Source organism: Schistosoma haematobium, chromosome ZW (assembly GCF_000699445.3).
Source record: "Schistosoma haematobium chromosome ZW, whole genome shotgun sequence".
NCBI classification, from domain to species: Eukaryota; Metazoa; Platyhelminthes; class Trematoda; order Strigeidida; family Schistosomatidae; genus Schistosoma; species Schistosoma haematobium.
The window spans coordinates 52,631,506-52,651,564 of record NC_067195.1 but is presented as its reverse complement, the minus strand read 5'-3'; the positions used below and the strand labels follow the sequence as shown (position 1 = coordinate 52,651,564).

General features: G+C 31.8%; 1 protein-coding gene across 1 annotated transcript; it reads right to left on the bottom strand.

The window, feature by feature from the left end:
• Nucleotides 1-1,321: 1,321 nt before the first annotated feature.
• On the bottom strand, nt 1,322-19,769 carry LRRC48 (Dynein regulatory complex subunit 3). The gene is made up of 10 exons (XM_051218784.1): nt 19,737-19,769; nt 17,998-18,197; nt 17,837-17,953; nt 17,617-17,783; nt 14,014-14,160; nt 12,434-12,666; nt 8,290-8,464; nt 4,714-4,911; nt 2,982-3,110; nt 1,322-1,649 (listed from the first exon to the last, which is right to left on the bottom strand). The coding sequence occupies exons 2-10, from the start codon at nt 18,155-18,157 to the stop codon at nt 1,398-1,400; spliced, it is 1,578 nt and encodes a 525-aa protein (XP_051071815.1). The 5' UTR covers nt 18,158-18,197; nt 19,737-19,769; the 3' UTR covers nt 1,322-1,397.
• Between the last annotated feature and the right edge of the window lie 290 nt (nt 19,770-20,059).

Sequence of the window (20,059 nt, the reverse complement as noted above, 5' to 3'; positions counted from 1 at the left end):
GATGTCAGACACTAACAGCAACAACGGACCTAATGACATTCTTAAGTAGGTTTGGGCGTTTTCGACATCTTGTTTGATGGGAAAAGTCAGTTAGTAATGTGTATCGGTCCACGTGGCCATATTATATTAGCGCAGCGAGGTAAAATTACTAAAGAAAATTATAGTGTTGGCAGTATCAGTAGTAGTGGAAAAGATTGGCCATAAAAAGAAAAAGCTATAGGGCGATTTCGTGACTGAGGGTTTAAGGGAAACAAAGATTGAAGCACTTACGCCATTAAGACGAATACTGAGCCATGCCACTAAATTTCTAACCACAGGTTATGATAAACACGCGCATGCTAAGCATGTAGTGTTTACCTATTTACATGTCTCAGTCCAGGTGCCAGTCACTATGGACCAATGCTATGTCTTGGCGTGGTGGTCCCTAGCTTTATTTAAACCTAATCGTATGCTAGACAGCACCTGTCGAGGTTGACGGTAGTGGGAAATACGTAATACCTGTTCCAGCTGATGACGACTGATTTACCATCTCTATTTAGTACCTTGCTCATAACTCCGAAATCTCACACTTGGTGATGCACAAGCGATGCTTCGGACACACCTAGTAAGTAACGAATATTCTCGATTCTTAGTTGGCATGCTTCACATCCATAAGGTCGAACTGATGAGCAGTAAACTTATCCCTTAGTTGGCAGACGGACACCGTCCCTACCCTACAGGTGACGCTGCGGTGCGTGCTACTTATATTGATATAAGTAGTATATGGCGCGAGTCAGGAATGCAATGTCTGGCAGCAGAAGATCAAGAAAACAAGAGCGGGAATGGAATGTAATTTGTATGAAAATGCAAGAACAATTAATTCTGAGGCATTTTGAAACAATTGGTGGACATTTTGCAAATTAATGATTTGATATATGGTTCTCAGATTTTATTGAGATGCTCTGTCCGCACCTGTTTTCTGTTCACTACAACACAAGTTGGCAAAGGTTAACTGAGCTTCATGAATTTTACCGGATATTTCATCAGACACCAACCTACCAAAGTTGAGAATTGCAAGAAACGTTAGGTGGTCGATAAGTGTTGAAGTAAAATCAGTTTTGAAGCAATATTTTGGGCTTCGAGGCAAAGAATCTTCAAAACATTGCATTATTGCTTAAGGCGGTCAGAGGACTATACAGTTTCGCAGCAACTGAGAACAATAAGTAATTAGTAAATGACAAATGAAGCAGCCTGTGTTTATTTATACATAGTTTAAATACTTATCATTCAATGAATAGTGAATTGATTATTCAGTCTGTCCAATCAAAACAAGATTAATTTTAAATAAGTACAGTTAAATTTATATATTATGACAAAACTACCAGATAGTTACCCAAAGAATATCATATTATGCATATTCAAGATTCACCTAATGCAGGTATATCTAAATTTTCAACGTCATTTCTTAATGCATCTATAAAATGATTTATTTCCATTACTCTTGCTCTGTTTCGATCATATTTTTCACCGGAATATATGGAAGTAATTGTTTCCTTAATCCATTTTTTCGCTTTTTCATTAATTTCATCCGCGAATTCATCAATTTTAAGTAAATGAGCATCGTTACTGGCTGTTAATGCATTCGTTACACTTTCTTTATCAATAAAAATCTGTAATTTACCAAAAAATAAAATGCAATAAAACTTTTGTTTCAATGGATTTGTAATAATTGAAGATAAAATATTCTAATTTTTTGTAGATATATGGGGATATGACAAGAAATATGCACAAGTGTAGATCGATTACTTAGCGATGACATAAAATAGACTTCCCTGAAGCTTTAGTTTAAGAGCAATAATCTATTTAAGATTAAGTAAATTAGTTGTTTAAAAAGTAACATCACACAACTTTTGGCTTATTATATAAAAACAACTAGATCTTACTTTCGAATCCACAGACACTTTCGCAACTTACGATAAACATTTCTCAATGTATGTTGTTAAACAAATTAAAATTTTTATGAATTTTGATAAGTGCTATTTAACAACTACACTTGAATGATTTTTTCAGACAAGTACACTTCTTATCATCATTATTGATTCGTCTTTTGTTAAAATAATTCCGGAATTTTATGTACCGAATAAACGGTAACATGTTCATATCGTTTTTGGGTACCTATGAACTTGAAAGCTGAAAAATTTAGTCCTACATTGCTTCATAAAACTTTTATTTGATTACTTTGAATACGATAATTTAAGGCTAATGAACTAAAGAATCGTTTTTAAAAGATATTTGTACCCCATGTATTTTCTAAAACTTTCCTTGTATTTCCACCCTGTGTCTAACGCTTGGTCAACCAGTGAAAATTGTTAATCTATTGTGTAGTTTTGACAAATGATTTTCGAATGAATCGTTATATAGTTCTCGAATTTCCGAATTAGTTAATTCTGCATATAATTGGTGCCTTTATATATGTATTATCTCTTGACATATGCCTGCTTCTAAGTGGGAAATGATCATATTTAAATGCTGAATCTGATGTGACCTTAACGAAACTACCCACTCACTTTAGTTATCAATATTTCAAGTTACGTTATCAAGTGCTCATCTATTAACAACTGGAACTAATTTCATTCATATATTTATTTTGGTCAATAACATTCATTACGATGGCGCCAATGAAACCTCCAGGAAACTCTTCGTACTTTAGATACTCCTACCCACGTGACAAAGTGGGCAATCAAAAAGATTTTGCACTTAAGTATTCAAAAGTTGTGCATAAGTTATCGAATAGTACTTATTAACATTCTGTTTAGTCTCCAAATTTAATCGATTTGTCGTCAAAATATAAACAGGCTTGAGATAATGACCAGTAAATTTCTCATCCACTTCTAAAAATATCAGTAGTTTGTTTCCCGTCACAACAAACCAGAAGAAAATTAAAGCAAAAATAACTGTTCAGTATAAATAACCATTCTCATGTTTATGAACTTATAACTTACGGCTAAAAGAGCATCTGATGGTTCGCTTTGGAAGTCACTACGCATAAATCGTTCTAAAATACTTGGGCATAGATCTGTCAACCTTTCATGATACTGAGTTTGTAATTCGCGACATTCCGTGAAATGTTCCTGAAAAATAATTGATCTGAAATAAAATCCTTCTATGAAGAGAAAAAAGTCATTAGTCAGTTATTGAAGTAAAACAATAAAATCGTCATTTAAAGTTGGTTTTTGTCACAGAATAATATCAACTGGTGAACCATAAAGGACTGGATAACAATCCTAGTTTAGGACTCCAGACAGTGCGCATCCATAGCCTCTTCGAGTTTTGATCTCATTACGTTGACACTGAGTGCATTGCCTTCAGACGACTATGTAAGGGTCAAGTAGTTTACAACCAATGCGCGATATCCAAAATTTGATCATCCAGTGCCATTGGTGGATAAATCCCTCACTCATAAGACCAGAATGCTCTGACCAGATCAACAGTCGTTATTAATCTGTGAAACAACTGGGTGTTGGTGTAAAACAAGTAAATAATAATAATTTTCTTGAATTGAGTCCGATAATCGATCATAATGAATTTCTAAAAACCTATTTTATTAAAAGCTGGGATTGGTTGACGATGCAAATGAAAATCCTTTTTGGTGATGATGAACGTACCAATTCTTAATAATTCTTCGTTTTATTTCTTCAATTACTTGCATTTTTAACATTTTTATCACTATCAGTATTAACATTTTCATGTATTCCATTATTTGCATCTTTAATTTCTCCATACTAATTTGTAATATTTTGTCTTATATATATTGGTTTTTGGAACGTACCGATTATATTTAGGATTTCAGTTGATCGGTTTCTTTTGGCATTTGTGCATCCTGTGCGGATTTCCTTGATACTACCAGTAAGTTACAGGCATTTTAAGCAGAAATGGATTCACTTACATCTAGCTGACGAGTCCTTAATGGGACGAAACATGCACGATGGATTCCACTGCTAGCCATCATCCATCTCTGCTCATAAATTTGTGACCAGTGTTTTTGGAAAGGTTTTATATTTAGCCCTTAGTAAATTCACGCTTGTATGGAAATGAATACTCTTCAGAGGGATATTGGAAAACTGTAGTCGATAAATCTAGTAGATGATAAATTTTACCTGTCAACAAACAGTGATCTATACACAGTGATGATCAACGAATGTAAAAGAAATCCCAGGTTGCTCCAGTGTTTAAACCACTCTATCTAAGGCTACTATTTCTTTTCCAATGCTAGCCACCATCCGTTTTTGCTTAATTTGATAATATTCTGTGATAGTTTGAATTGGTATATACACGTTTAATATTCAGCAATTTTGCCGCATAATTATTACACCCTTTTGGATATCAGTAAAGCGTAGACGAGTAGCTAAACATATAAGTAAGAAAAAGTTCTATCAAAGTATTTTTGGTAGGTATAATTTGTTCGATTTTGCAATAATTTTTATTTTGCTTTATCTTCAGGACACATCCTAATGAGTTTATATAGAATTTGATCCTTGAGAGTTCGACACACACACAGAAAGAAGTCTAAGTTTTCATTCCTCATCACACTATTTATCTGAAATTATGGGAATTGTTATTATCCTAGAGATTTGAACCTAGATGATTCATTGCCATAATTAAAAGACACTATCACTATACTTTTAAAGATGTCATTAAGAATTGACTTCATGTACGTTGATATTAAGTACTTACTTCAACATTTTCAAGAAATGTACTAATCATATCATTTAAGTTTAATTCAAATTCATTAATTAATTCATCAATTTGTTCAACTAAAATTGATTCATTTCTCATTAATTCATTCCATAATTGTTGCACCTTCTCATTATAATCTAAAATATCATCTTCGACTTTAATCAAATCAGTATTCTCTAAAAGTTCTCTAAATATCTATTTAAAAGAAAATTAAAACGAAAGAAAAAAATAATGTACTATGAGCTTTATCTTTTGAATAAAGATGCTTTTTCATTGTTGTATTATTTTACTAACACTGTAATGGACAAGAACACAAATGGGGATAACCAGATATATTTAAATATAAAATTACGAAATCTCTTCGTAAGACAAAAGAACCATACACTGAATACTTCATCTGCGAATTTCCATCACTTGTCCTTCATATTCTGTATGATTCTTCCAGTTCACAATTCATTTCTATTTTTGTTTCTGTTCTCTTCAAGTTAATCTTCTTAGCCTTCTGCCACTAAGGTTCCCACTTCCTATTGGTGTCACATACTACTTATGTCGACAAACATAAGTAGCATACACCACAACACTCCTTTAATTTTATTACATCAGAAAATACATCCTTAAATTAATAATTACAAGGAAATTAATTGTATATGTGTATTGTTTGTTAAAATGTGTTTTTTTATAAATTAGAAATTAACATAACTTTTTTATTCACAGAAACCACGAAGCTTGAGTTAGTAGACATCATTTATATTTCAACAGTTGAGATCATGAGTCAATTGAAGCTAGACCACCATGAAAAACCTGGAAGCACTGGACGGCCGTCCCGTCCTATTGTGAGACTCCTCAGCAGTGCGCGTCCATGACCGCGCCCCGTGGGATTCGGAGCCAGGACCTACCAGTCTCGCGCCAGGCGCTTAACCAACTAGACCACTGAGCCGGTATCCAACGGTGTTAATGTCTAACTACAACTAATCCACGAAATTGGGCGACACATCCACCATTGTCATCAGTGAGGTACTACCTCACAACTGACCCGGTTGAACGCCACTGGTCACTGCTTCTCACTAGAACTCTAGGATATACCTCTTGAAACCAGTCACTAGTGAGCATATGTTGATTAGTATCAGAAGGGGTTTTGTGGAGATTGTAGTAATTTCAACAGTTAAGATCATGAGTCAGTTGAAACTATTTAATCAATTTGGGATTTATACTGATGACCACTGAATAAATCAAATGTTTATTATGCTCTACTATAAGTTAGCTGAAGTTTACTAAATGTTTATTTATTATATTCTAATATACTAGGTGAATCACACCATGTAATCAAGGAGATTTCGAAGTTTTAAGTTGATTCAATGAATAATGGAGTTTGAACAAAACAGTTATCCTTTACAAATAGTTTTGAATAATTATCCAAATGATTTCGATACTAGATGAAAATTGTTGTTTATTAGAAGAAATCTTTGTAGTGTAGTGATTTATACCTTGTTATGCATTCATATGCTGAAATCTTCCTATCTATTTAGGTTGAAATTAATTGATAGTTTCACCGTTGCATAAAAAAAATTTCAATCGTAATTCAAATTTATATTATTTACTAATGTTTACATTATTGTATATGTATATCATCTCATCAGATATATTCTATAATTATACAGAAGTTAAGCACATTGAGAATGACTTTCACATAGACTATTTCAAGTAATAAACAATCCACCGTCTCTCCCAGCCTATGTCGTCCTATGATATCTTCATATCCGGTGTTGTCTATTCTGACTTGGGCGTTTAGATCTCTCATCAGAATGATGAGGTCCTTTCTTGGATACTTCGCTATGATTGATTGCAGCCTACCCTAGAACTGATCTTTATCGTCTTCATTGCTATCATTGGTGGGTGCATAACACTGGATAACATTTATTTTAATTTCCTATCAGTTGTAATGAAATCCATTCAGTAACAACAACTGGTGGTAGCAGTTTTTGTAAACTTCAATATTAAGCTTTTTTTCTGGTGTATAAAATCATTAACCTCTGATATCTAAGCCTACAAAATTTAGGTATTTTGGAAATCGATGTACTATGCAAAAGTTTATGAATAGTCAGTTGGTTATGTAAACTGATAACTTGATTTAATTCGCATATGGATTAATTAGCCTTATACTTGAAAATAATTCTAGAGAATAAACAAACTGTTGTCTATTCAGAACAATTATCAAGATTATCACGTTTTAATTTAGAAAAGTATTTTTAACGGACATTGAGAACCTTATCCCTAAAAATTCATCAGAGTAGACACATCTGATTGTGAGATTCTGAGTTATAGTTTTTGTGTTTAACAAAATATTACTGGGTAATAATTTTGCTGAGACATAATTATTTTGAAATGAAAAAATATTTGTAGTTCAGGTGCAGAGATTTATTAAAAATTTTTATCGTTATGACTTCAGACAAACCTGGCCTTTCCGAGCAAGGGACATTTGTCTAAGGTTTGTGTCCGAATATCGTTGTCTTCAAAGGATTATTAATATCTGGTGGCAACACTTATTTGTAATGCTGATACGTGTTTAGGTGTATTGATAATAATTTGATTAGTGTCACCATCTTGAACCACCGATATTGATGACTGAGTCATATTTTATGAATGTTATCTAAGCAATTTCCGCATCTCGAATTATTTACTGACACTGGGGCTGAATATAAAAAATTGGAGAGCAGGTACATAGGAACGCTGTTGTATGAAAGATAGTTGTATAGAATTGGCTTATGTCACTCCATGTTATTTGGGTCCTGAAGATGGTACAAGTCAGTGGCCTTAAATATTAGAAGATATGGAGCGGAATATAGTGTTTGACTATAATCTTTATAAAATGTGATGAAACTCCCAACTGATTAAAATCTTTCTTGACTGTATTTCCAACTGACTACATCCCTTATTAAAGACTAACTTTGTCCATTTATTCAATGACTGTACTGCAGTTCACTTTATTTATTCATAATATTATTGTTTCATTTTTATGGTGATTTTTTTGGTGCTATGTATCGATTAAATAAATAAATGACCAAGTTGATGGTTATTATGACTCGCTAATTTAATTTATAGCATACTAGCATTTGAAATAACAATCTCTAGTTTCGAGTTTCACTGTAAACATCAATCATGAACATTGATTAAGCAGATGAAACGACAGAAAACACTTAACAACTATTCTTGACATCAATTCTTATAGATAAAAAAGCAGATAAACATATAATTCAACATGATGAAATAAGAAGGGGTTTTGTGGAGATTTTAATAATTTCAATAGTTGAGATCATGAGTCGATTGAAGCTAGACCACCATGGAAAACCTGGGAGCACTGGACGGCCATTTCGTCCTATTGTGGGACTCCTGAGCAGTACGCAACCACGACCCTGCTCCGCGGGATTCGAACCCAGGATCTACTGGTCTCGTGCTCCCAGGTTTTCTATAGTGGTCTAGCTTCAATTGACTCATGATCTCAATTATTGAAATAATGAAATAAAATTGTTTAAATTTTAAGAGGAGTATAAAAATAATATTTAAAAATTTGCTTACTTTATCCTGATATAATTTAAATTCATTTATTTTCTTTTTACTTAATTCAGCATTTACCATTTTCGCTTGTTCAATACAATTTCGAAATGATTCTATTTCTTTATTACGTTTATCATGTTCTTTTATACCAAGTTCAAATACTAATTTACATTGATGTGTAAATTTTTCTGAAAAGGTAGATTATTATTATTATGATCATCACCATTGTTATTGATAATGTTCATATAAATTATACAAGTTAAGGTGAATAGTGATATTGGATTAAATGAAATAAATATTGAAACATTCACAACAAATAAATACAATAGTGTACATGTGTTTTTTTGTGTGCAAAAATGTAAGAGGTTCCGTTTTATACCTCTCAGCACTAGTTCAAGTATAACATGTTGGGTGAACATTAACTCAGTATGACCAACCCAGTTCAACTGTCAATGGTTCATGATATTGTCAAATTTGTTCCGTTTAAATCTAATAACTTACAGCTATTAAGTGTTATACAACAGCTTTCTCTACAGATATTTATAATAGTGTATATTTGTAGTGAATAAGAACACCAGTGAGAACAATCGAATGTATTTAACACAAAATTACAGGACCTGTTAATAAAATCTAACAATCATAAATGCTTAATTTGCAAAATGTCCATCAATTGTCTCAAAATGACTCAAACTTCATTGTTCTTGTATTTTCATACAAATTGCATCCTGTTTCCATTCTTTACTGTTCGATCCTCTTGTCTCCCTGCTGCCAGACCTTCTGTTCACGACTAACATTATATACTACTTATGTCAATATAAGTAGCACACACCACATATTGACTAACGACTCAGATATACTGTTGGTTTACATGCGGAAAATTTATTTCACCATCAAACAATCAGATATGATGCATATAAATGGATAATTTAAGTTATTAGAGCCAACCACTCAGTTTACAACTGGTCAATCACAGATTCGAATTCCTCTTCGTTTACTTTGGTTTACATATCTGAGTCGTATTATCAACCGTCACATAGCTTAAATGTATAGCTCAAAGTTTAGTACATTAACATACACTTGAACAATAAATTATATGAATATAATATATTCACTTTCAACTAGGTTTGATTGCACAATCAAGATTTAGATATCATCAGGAAATTTAAACTATAAATAGGTTATGATCGAGTCATATCTAATGATAAAGAAAGTTTATTTTCATGTTTAACATAACAATCATTTCTTTGACATTTCTTATTCTTCATACAATTCAATGGCCGAAAAATTCTTTCCATTTATTCTATGATGTTTTAGATTTAATTGAATACATCTTTGTTAGTAGACAGAAAATTCATTTATTCACTAGAATTTTGATTAATTATTGATAACATTAAGGTTTATATATATATATATATATATATATATATATATATATATATATATATATATATATATATATATATATATATATATATATATATATATATACGCTGATTGTTCTTTAAATTTTGGACACCTTTTTGCATATTACTGATTCATTCAAGTTTTCTTACTACTCAAAAATCAATATCTGAATATAACTGGATAAGATTTCAGTGTAGATCGATCTTCTTTGGAGAATTACTCTGAAGAACTTCAGATGAATTATCAAAATATTGGAGATATTTAACTTCCAAATCGGTGAGATTATTTCATATGTACATTTTTCATACACAAGAAAATTAGCAATCTGTAATTTACATATTTTATTAATTCTTTTAAATCCCTATAACGAATGATATTTTATTCATTGACATAAATACTAGTTGTCAATTTGTAATGAGTGTAATGGAGTTGAAACTGTTGTCTTGTTAGAATGAAGAATGCACATATTTTTCGCCTTATTTTTTACAGATTTTAATACCATTAACTTATTAGAACAAAATTATTTCATTTGGGATAAAACCTTTATTTCTAATTAATGACCTTTTATCATGATGGATTTTGATAACTTTTTAATCTTTATTCTTAAACATGTTTATTCGTTCATTTCATTGATGAACTATTTCAGGTTCTTTTTGTTTATATCTATAGAAATTGACATGTAGTTGACTTTATTACATGTGAAAAAAACTACTCAGTTACTGATTATTAAAGAAAAGAAAATTACTATGAGGTCTATTTCAACCAAACACAATGAATAATAAGTGTTGATCATAATTGTCTGTGAACGGGTAATACACAAAGAGCCTGTAAGTTATTTAAAATAATAATTTTAGATGATAATACCAATCATTGAGACGTATGTAATTTGAGATGGAAAGTTTCAAACACGAGCAGATATCTTTGCGTAATCGATTCTTCAGTTACTGTCAAGCATTATATTGATCCTCTTAAAATGTTCAGTGTTTGAATTGACAATATCAATACTGTACTACATTTTACATGACATGTTCACCTGCTAAATATGGGACATAAAGCTATTGCATTCAAAACAATCGGCGAACAACCTAACTTTGTCTTAATGAAATTCACAGAGACTTAAATCTGGCCTTTGTATTCAAAAAAGAGCCAATGGTTAAACCTTTATCTGCCTTCGTAACCGACGAGAATTAAACATTCCCAGTTCTTTTTTCAGTTCCGTTCTTTAATTATTTTGATCACAGTCTTTTAAGTTTAATTCATATACATTTTTATTTCTGAACCTCTTAGATCTTTGTCAAATTGAGTAATAAAAATGGAATGTACTAGAATCTTTAATTCCAAGAATCTGTAAAATCTTGTTAAAACCTTAATTCTTAACTTAATTCACATCCTATACGCCTTATTTCTTGTTAATAGACAATTCATGTTTTCTCATTTTAAAATAATCAAACTTATTAACTTGTATGTAGCTGAAGAGAAAGTAACGAAAAACATTCAATCCATTGTATTATACAATTAATAGAACTCTTAGTTCGTTTAAATATGCCAAGGGAACGATTTTAAGAAATACTGTATACCTCATTTTTTATTGTTTGTTTGAATCTCGTTGATGTTTAGGACTGAAATTGATCAGTCTTTTATCGGTATATGTACATCCTGTGCGGATTGTAATATTGTTTACCCCTTAACTTCATCATTTTGAGGAGATAATCTCTAAATTATGACAAATATTAAACACAAGCTACATACATTATTAATATAGTTGATGCCTTTTTGTGAAAGTTTTGATAGCTTGAATATGGCTAACATAACAAATTGATGTTACCTGAAATGTCTAGTGATTTAAAGGCATGGTGATCACTGAGAGGTCTAAAGTTTTTGAGTTCAATTTCGTATGGAGTAGTGGGAACACAGTACTATGCAGTTCCTGAATAGGTGGAAACAACTGTCCATTGCTCCCGGGTTAGCAGCTGGTCTCCAGATAATGATCAAATGACATATCGTAGATCAGGGGGAAAGATTCTGGAAATGTGTTTTTCCGGCTGGATTGTCTAATCTTGCAGCTCTAATTATCTTTCCAGAAGACACTGTCAGAAAATACTTTGAGAAGAATTAAGCTTAGGGATTTTTGCACATTTGTGTAACAACATGTTCTGTTGACATCAGCTTCGATTATTTGTTCACAATAGTTAACATTATTTGATTGAGTTCTCTGGCCTTGCAATTTTGTATCATTCTTCTTATTGACTGATAGATTAGGTCTATTTTACAACATCGAATGATTAATTGGTGAAATGCTTGTAAAGATTCCCTTGATCATTGTTTTATAGCAGGAATATAGTCTTGTTTGATCTTTGGCTCAGTCGAGATAACTAGGGCTATTACTTTAAAGGATGCCATCAGTTCTTTTTAATATTTTTAGTTTTAATATAACATTCCATTGTCGCCCGATTCAGGTACGGACAAACACACTTCTTGTACACCTGTGCAACCTGCTACTCTTGTGAGACGACTAAGAATGACTGAATAACTGTTGGTGGAAAGCTGAATGAAGTGTATATAAGACATAAAGACTAAGACTTTCGCAACGTGAATAACTGGCTTCATCCAGTAGCGTGCCTTATTTATCATATCTGAGTGCTTGGCCTTTGGATGGGGTGCAAGCACAGACACGTGATACTAATAGACTTGCTCAGTCTATCACATCTAAAAGTAATACATAATTGTCGACCATTCAATAAGCCAACCAGGAAAAGGATATAATTCAATACTGTTGTACAATTCAGGAACTACCAACAATTCTCTGCCATCAGGATCATCAGTGAATAATTTTTGAAAAATATTTTCATCAACTATGCCATCAATAAATGCTTGTTTATATAGTTCTATTTTAGCTTGATTTTCAGCAAGTTCTTTATTCAATTTCAATTGAGTCTCTTCTTCACTTATAATCTCATCAATTTCTAGTTGATATTTCTCATAACCTGTAGATTTCTGTAATAAAAGAAAATCTGAAATTTTGATTTGGTAGAGAGATGAAAATGACGAAACATAACAAAAAATAAAATGGGACAGAAAACAAATAATAAGCTAAAAAGAAATTAGGAGCGGGAATTTGTCTCAGAGATGTCATTGAATAAGTTATTTAATTGGGGGGAAAGCTGTTATGTAACTACCAGTTTTCTGTCCCCTGAAGATCATGTTTCATTGGCCGTAAAAAGTGTATTCTTTCCCAAAGTACACCCGAAAACTACTTAGCATTGGTATCTAAAGCTGAATGCAAACCAGTTAATAGTTAGATTATTGACCACTTGATCAATCACTGCTATCTATCTCAACCAGAATCTTCATTTAAAATCATTCAGACAAACTGATTTTAAGGGAAGTTGAACAAAAAACTGGTGCATAAAGGAAGCTATGATAACCTATCAGACCAATCATATTCTTTGAGTTCAGAACAGATATGTTTAATCCTTTATTTTATCATAGTTCTAACATTCCTTTCTCAAATCGAGGTTTTAACACATGTTCTTCCTTATATTCGACCATTGAACAGCCATTCACTCCTTTCTTTTTGATGCCATTTTCATTCTTATCACCTATTAACTATTAAGCAACTTCACTTGACACTTGAAGTGATTAACTTTTGGTAACCTTGCTAATGATTCAATAGTCTTCGATATTATCATAGACTTCTATGTGTAAAATAGCTATAAATACAACTGTATCGCTTTGTCGAAAAAAAGTTTTTTCTCGCTGAAATGACATTATTTAGCTTAATATTGAGCAACTTACATCATTGTCAATCATTTTCGAACAATTAACTTATCGTGCTTCTTCGTAGTTACATGTGTAATATATTTAAGCGCTTACATGAACTCGTGACATTTAATCGATCTATTATTATACTCCTGACATACTTAATAATTTATTTTTATTTCTTGTGAGCTTGTTCCACATTTGTTTGTTTGTAACATTTTCTATTTATAGCTTGCATGGAATAGTTACCTGCCATTGTTAAATTTGACACAGATAACTAAGCTATTACCTAGTTTATCGTATGTTTTTTTTCATAATTTATCTTTACATAACTATTCCACGCAATAGTTCCTCGTTGATCGTACATATTTGCATGTAAAAACCTTGAAGACCTCACTAATTGAAGTTTGTAAAATGTTTAGATTGTGTTTTTATTGATAATAGTACCGTATTATGAAATAATCCACTGTACCGATTTTTTAATTCTAAACATAACTCAGTCCTTTTGTCTGAAATTCTAAGCAGAAATTGAAAAAGATGAAATAGGTGAACATAAAAAAAGAACTTCAGAAAGCAGCTTACAAGTTTATCGTCGGTTCTTTGATAATCTAAATAAAATAGATTGGGTAGCATAGCATGAATATACAACTTGTAGTCGTCGTTTTTACTAATTGGATTACCATGTAAACATACTGATTGTAAATGGAGAAATTGACGTAAATATTTTATCTGTATTAAATTAAAATATTGATTTCAAAAAGAATTAATCTAATTCATTTTCTTAATCATCTAATGAACAAACCTTAATACTGGAATATTTGTAAATAAAAAAATGTGATATATTAATACAGAGGTGGATAGGTAAGTTTGATTAAGTTAGTTAGTTTTCAATATGGATTAATAAAAGTGGATAAATGATTGCAAATCGATAATCAAGAAGTATCTTGTTTTGATACCAGACCCGGATATTCTGAGTTCAATCTCATATGGGCATGCAAGTGTGTATCATCTTGAAATTACACAACTAGTTGATATAAGTATGTAATACCTATTTGGTTTGCACTGATTTTTCAGCAAGTTAAGACGAATGACTAATTGAGAATGAAGATTTTAGTTGCTAAAATAAATGAAAGTGCTAATCGATAGGTAAAATGTGATAAAACGATATGGTTTAGTGATGGATACTCATGAAACCAAATATACTAATATTAATGATAATACCAATAGCCAAAGAAATAAATCTTATTTGAAAATAACATACCTATACACATATTATTAAGCAACACAACCAACTAGAGGGAATCGGTTTCAGTGAACGGAATACATCCATCAAGACATTTAATAAGAAAGATTAATTCAGTGAAAAGTTCTCTTTTCGGTGACTTCACTTTCAAAGCTGTACAATCGCTAATATATACTTATTTTTACCGGATGATAATAATTATAATAATGCTGGTAATAAACTTCTCTTAGACATGGTGACACTGAGGATAAATAAAGGCATTTAAAAATTTTTAAGCAAGTAAATCTTAATAATCGTTTGATTGTTAATGGCTTAAGTATTCATCAAAAGATAGATAGGGAAATTATCATTGGGACAGTATGACTCAACATGATAAGATAAAATGTTGAAATTGAGATTAATCAGGAGGATCGTAGAAACAGAAAGGAACCAGTTGGGGGTAGAAGACTTATGTGGAAGCAGATGGCTGTAAAGGAAGAAGAGTATGAAGAAATAAAAAAAATAAAACGTTAAGACCATGGTAGAAGATTTTGTACCAATCTTCTTTGTACACACAATTCTGGTTTTTCCAGATGTATGGCTATTGCTTCGGCAGTGCATTGGTCTAAGAGGTAGGCCAGATTTGTGTATTTTTGGCAGAGCATATAATCGCGGTATTATTGGTCCTATTGGTTTTATGCGCTCAAAGTCATGTTCGTCGATTGACCGATCACTTTTCATTCTCTTAAAAACTTCAATCAGTTGCTCGTCTATAATTTCAGCGGTACTAAACCCGCACCTTTATCTGGACGTCTTTATCAAGTTTTTATTGTTTTTAAGTAGTTTTAGTTGATTTCTATGTTGTTTTAGTTAGAAGACTTTTACCTGTTACTTTTGTGCTAATATACTGGTAGCAGCTATCGAGAAGAGTAGATTTGAAACGTTGGAATTCTTGGTCAAAGACTGGACTACGACCATTTGTTTGTTTGATTAAATTTTCGAATTAAACATGTGTATGGATTTTAATCATTTTTTCATTTATGTCAAAAAATTTTATCTCCAAGGATAAGACTTCTAATTGTACATTTGTTAAGGATATTGAAGTATGATTGCTAGGAAATTTATGTTGTGTTTCTGTGGTTTCTAAGCCTTGAGTGAGATCCGATATTAGTTTTTTCGTACGTTTGTCATTAACTATGGTAACATATTCGTCGAAAGGATCGTGTTCGTTAGGTGATAACTCGTATAACACAGATCTCTGTAAAATGTTAAAGTTAAATAACGGGATGCGTGGACGAATAGAATCGATAACATTTTGTGCATGAAGTTTAAGAGATTTTGAGTTTGGATAAATGTTGTTTCTTCAAAGAATTTTCCAGCAGAATTTAGGATACTTGCGCGTGTTAACGCAATCCATAAGAAAGATAATCTCCGCATTCACTTCCGCGAATTTGACAGAATAATGAAGAAAACCATTAAGTTCCTTTACTGTCGAAGGGTCCTTAGAATTTTCTAGGTTTTGAAGGTCACTCACTCTCCAATAAATTAGGACCGGACTTTAAGTTTTAGCTTCTGGCCGTAACATCACGTCTAGTTACGAGATGATTAGCGATCCTTTTGTGATAACATCGGTGAAAAGGTAATACTTTAGAAGTATCTCACATATAACCTAGCTTTCATGTAAATCATGTTTCTAACCCATCTATAGATTACGGCTGAATTATTGACACAAAATTTAAGACACTTTCTGCGATTTCTTGATTTTAAGGAGTGAATAAATTCTTACTTAGTTATAGCTTTAAATGTACTTTAGCGATTAAGAATAGGTTAGTACACCTCTGTTTTGAATCAAACTTATTATTTGAAAGCTAGTGATACTGCGAAATTGTTCAGATAAAAATGAGTGGAACGATTTTTAAAATTGTAGTCCAGTAGTCGAAGGTCAAACAGTGTAGCCTATATCTCATCACTTTCTACTAAACACTTGAACCATATCCCTGATATTATAAAGATCAATTAGCACGTAATGCGGATTTTCTTCAATGTAATAATTATTGATAACACTACTCATATCTAACGATCAAACTTGTTCACCTAATGAATAGACTTAATAATGTCCAAACTCCAATTGGTGTGTTGTGATTTGAATTATTTCTTTTATTAAAAAATAAACTCACATAGTATATATGCATGCATATACTCTAGAGTCATAAAGTGGATTTGATTTCTATTTGTTATTATGTATCATTACTAAAGTTTCACTCGCCAATTTATAATAAATTGAGGATTAGTTAGATTACTAATAATGAAACTAAAGGTAAATCTATAGTATCCAAATGAGAATAAAATTAAATTTCTGACGCTTAGCAACTTAGTGTAAGCCACTTCTTCGGAGCAAAGCAAATAACGTCAGAAATATAATTTTTAACTACTTGAGACATTACAAAAACATATCGTTTAATCTATCATTGATTTTTTTTTAATTTCATAAAAAACGGGATATTTTGCAATGTTCATTAAGTAGTTATGTTAAAATCTGCTAATTACAAACTACTGGTTTCCAAACACTTTTTATCTGAATTATAATAACCGCTTTTTGAATCACTTACTGGTAACTTCACAAACAACAAATAAAGATGTAAATACCCACTAGATCTTCGGGTTCAGTTGATAGTGTTGTATACTTAACGCATATTTATGTTTTACATCAAATTCATTATGTTAACTTGTCAATTAAATGAGTTACAAAAAACGAGTAGAACAGTAGCGAAAGAACGAAGTGTCAAAATTTGAATGTCTAAGGTGAAATTGACATAAATGAGGAACATATATTTAACTTACAGTAGATTATATTTTAGTGATACTCTTAACATCATTATAAAATTTAATCCAAGCTGAAATCCAGAAATCATGTCTTTACCATCTAAACTCTTGAACACATACTAATGAATAGTTTTACTTACATTAGACAATTCAGTAATATAGTTGTTACCAATTGAAAACACTTGTAATTTTTTCAAATTTTCCATATTTTCTAATGTGGTAATTCGGTTATTGTACAATGTTAAATCTTCTAAATTTACCAGATTTTGTAAGCCGTCAATTTTTTCAATATTATTAAATGATAAATCTAAGTGATTATAAAAGTAGTATTTACATTTCACCATCGAATTACATTCTTACCAAGCCAACGTAGGTGAGTTAAATGACCGATACCTTCAATTCGTTCTATGATGTTATTATCAAGCTGCAACTTAACAAGTAACTTAAATGCCCACAAGTTATCGATTTTTAGAATGTCTAGTAAATTGTTTGCATAAAAGTAAAATTGAAAACTAATTTACTTTTATAATCCAATCTCAGGTGTGTAACATTTTCAAAATGGATTCCATCTTGTTTAGCAAGTTCGCTCACAGTTCCTTTTTGCAATAATGAAAATACAGCATCATTTAGTAACTGTTTATCAATCACTGTTGGTTCATAATTGTCATATAATCGACTCATTTGGTTGAGTTCTAATGAAACACAACAACAGAATAAATATCTATAAATAATAAAGGCAAAGAATAAACAGTCGAATTATGAAGAGAACAAGTTATATATTCGTTATTTGATCTTCATAAGTTCCTCATTATAAATAAAACGGGAAATGAAACTTATTTATATGTTTATCTCATGATGACAGTTTGAGATTGGAAATATATCACCTAATAATGCACTCTGTTTGTCTTTGACTTGTATTTTTCTTTCAAACTTAATTTTCGGATTCTGTCAATGGAAACCTTAATAACTTGTACTCAGTCTGCATCGGTTTTGCTGGGTCAACAGTGGCCTTGTTTCGTATATGACCAGTCAAAAGTGTATCAGGAGTTCTTGAGAATTATGTAGACATATTGAACAAGTATGCGTACAGTGTATAGTCCGATGATGGCTTGAACAAACTGGAATAAAAAAGTTCAGAAGACAGTTCTCAATAACAATGATTCATCACTTATGCTGGGTATTGTCAGTATTGGTCGTGTAGTTTTTCAGACGATCGATCTGACAAAAAGAGAACTAGTCATAAAATATTCATATGTGGTTGAAATGTGGCAGTTGTCTACGTAGCTCCTTGGCAGCACGAATCAGCATCTAAGCATTTGTGTTCTTCGAATGATTTACTCCAAAAAATAACCAAAACAACACTACTTGTCTCATCGCGTAAAAATTGCGATAGAAATATTAATAAACATATTAAACTCCTGTTTCTGCTTCTAAGTACAACAAATCTAAAACTACAAAATTTCAACGCCTTCAGATTTTTGCTTTTACAACCCAAGCAACCAGTGAAAGCGGAAATAAAGATGAACAAAAGGGAAATAAAGAGTAAAATGCGTTGGAAAATAAAGGGGAAAACGCGCCAAAATGTCGCCTTTTTCGCCTGTCCAGGGAAAATAATGCGGATTCCACCACCCCAAAGGTCTCCTATGTTCGCCTTTATTCCCACAACAATTAATTAGCTATAAGGTTAGTGTAATAAACATCTAAATCAACACAAAGTCTTACGCTTTTGCAAACAACATTATCAATGAGATATAAATAGCAATCTCTATAAGTTTGGCCTTCTCAAGACATATCCTAACATTTGTGTTGTTTGATTCACAGTATTCTACAAGCAGAATAAGTAACTATGTAACTGATTCTAATATAGATTCCAGCATAACAATTTTCAGGAGAGAACTCTGAATTGATAGGTGACATAACCTAGAATGTTTGCTTTTATGAAATTTAGGGAATGAAATATTTAGATATCTAGAAAATGGAGTAAACACCTAGATCAGACGGCTGCCATCGTCATTAAGGTAATTTCACAGATGAGAAAAGTATTTGACCTTCAGTTAATAAACTCAAGACTCGTTTCTATCGCACAATTAGGCATATTGACCCATTTAGTCAAATAATCACTACCCTTTGCTCCTTAGACAATATTCAGTGAAAAATCATGTGAATAATTGTGATTAACGAATTGTTTTCTTAATTTTGGTTTTCTTTTTTTCGAAGAAGCAACAACTCAACAGAAGTATGGGATGATTCAACAACTTACCAATAAATCACCATAGCTTTCAAATCATATAGTGCGTTTAAACAATTTAGATATACAGCAGCCAATATTTTAGGTCTAACTAGTGTAAACCAAATGGTTTGTTTGCGCTCTCTTGACATTGGGAGTCTGTTTCAATTAGTTTAGTTAGCCACATACTTGTATTAGTGTTTATTAACAGCTGTCTACGCAAAATACTTCGGATCCGTTGACCAGACACTATCAGCGACAACCTACTATGGGAGAGAACAAACCAGATCCCGCTAGGAAAAGGAATCGGGCAGAGGCTCTGGAAGTTGACGGGACAAACATTGTGGAAAGCATCC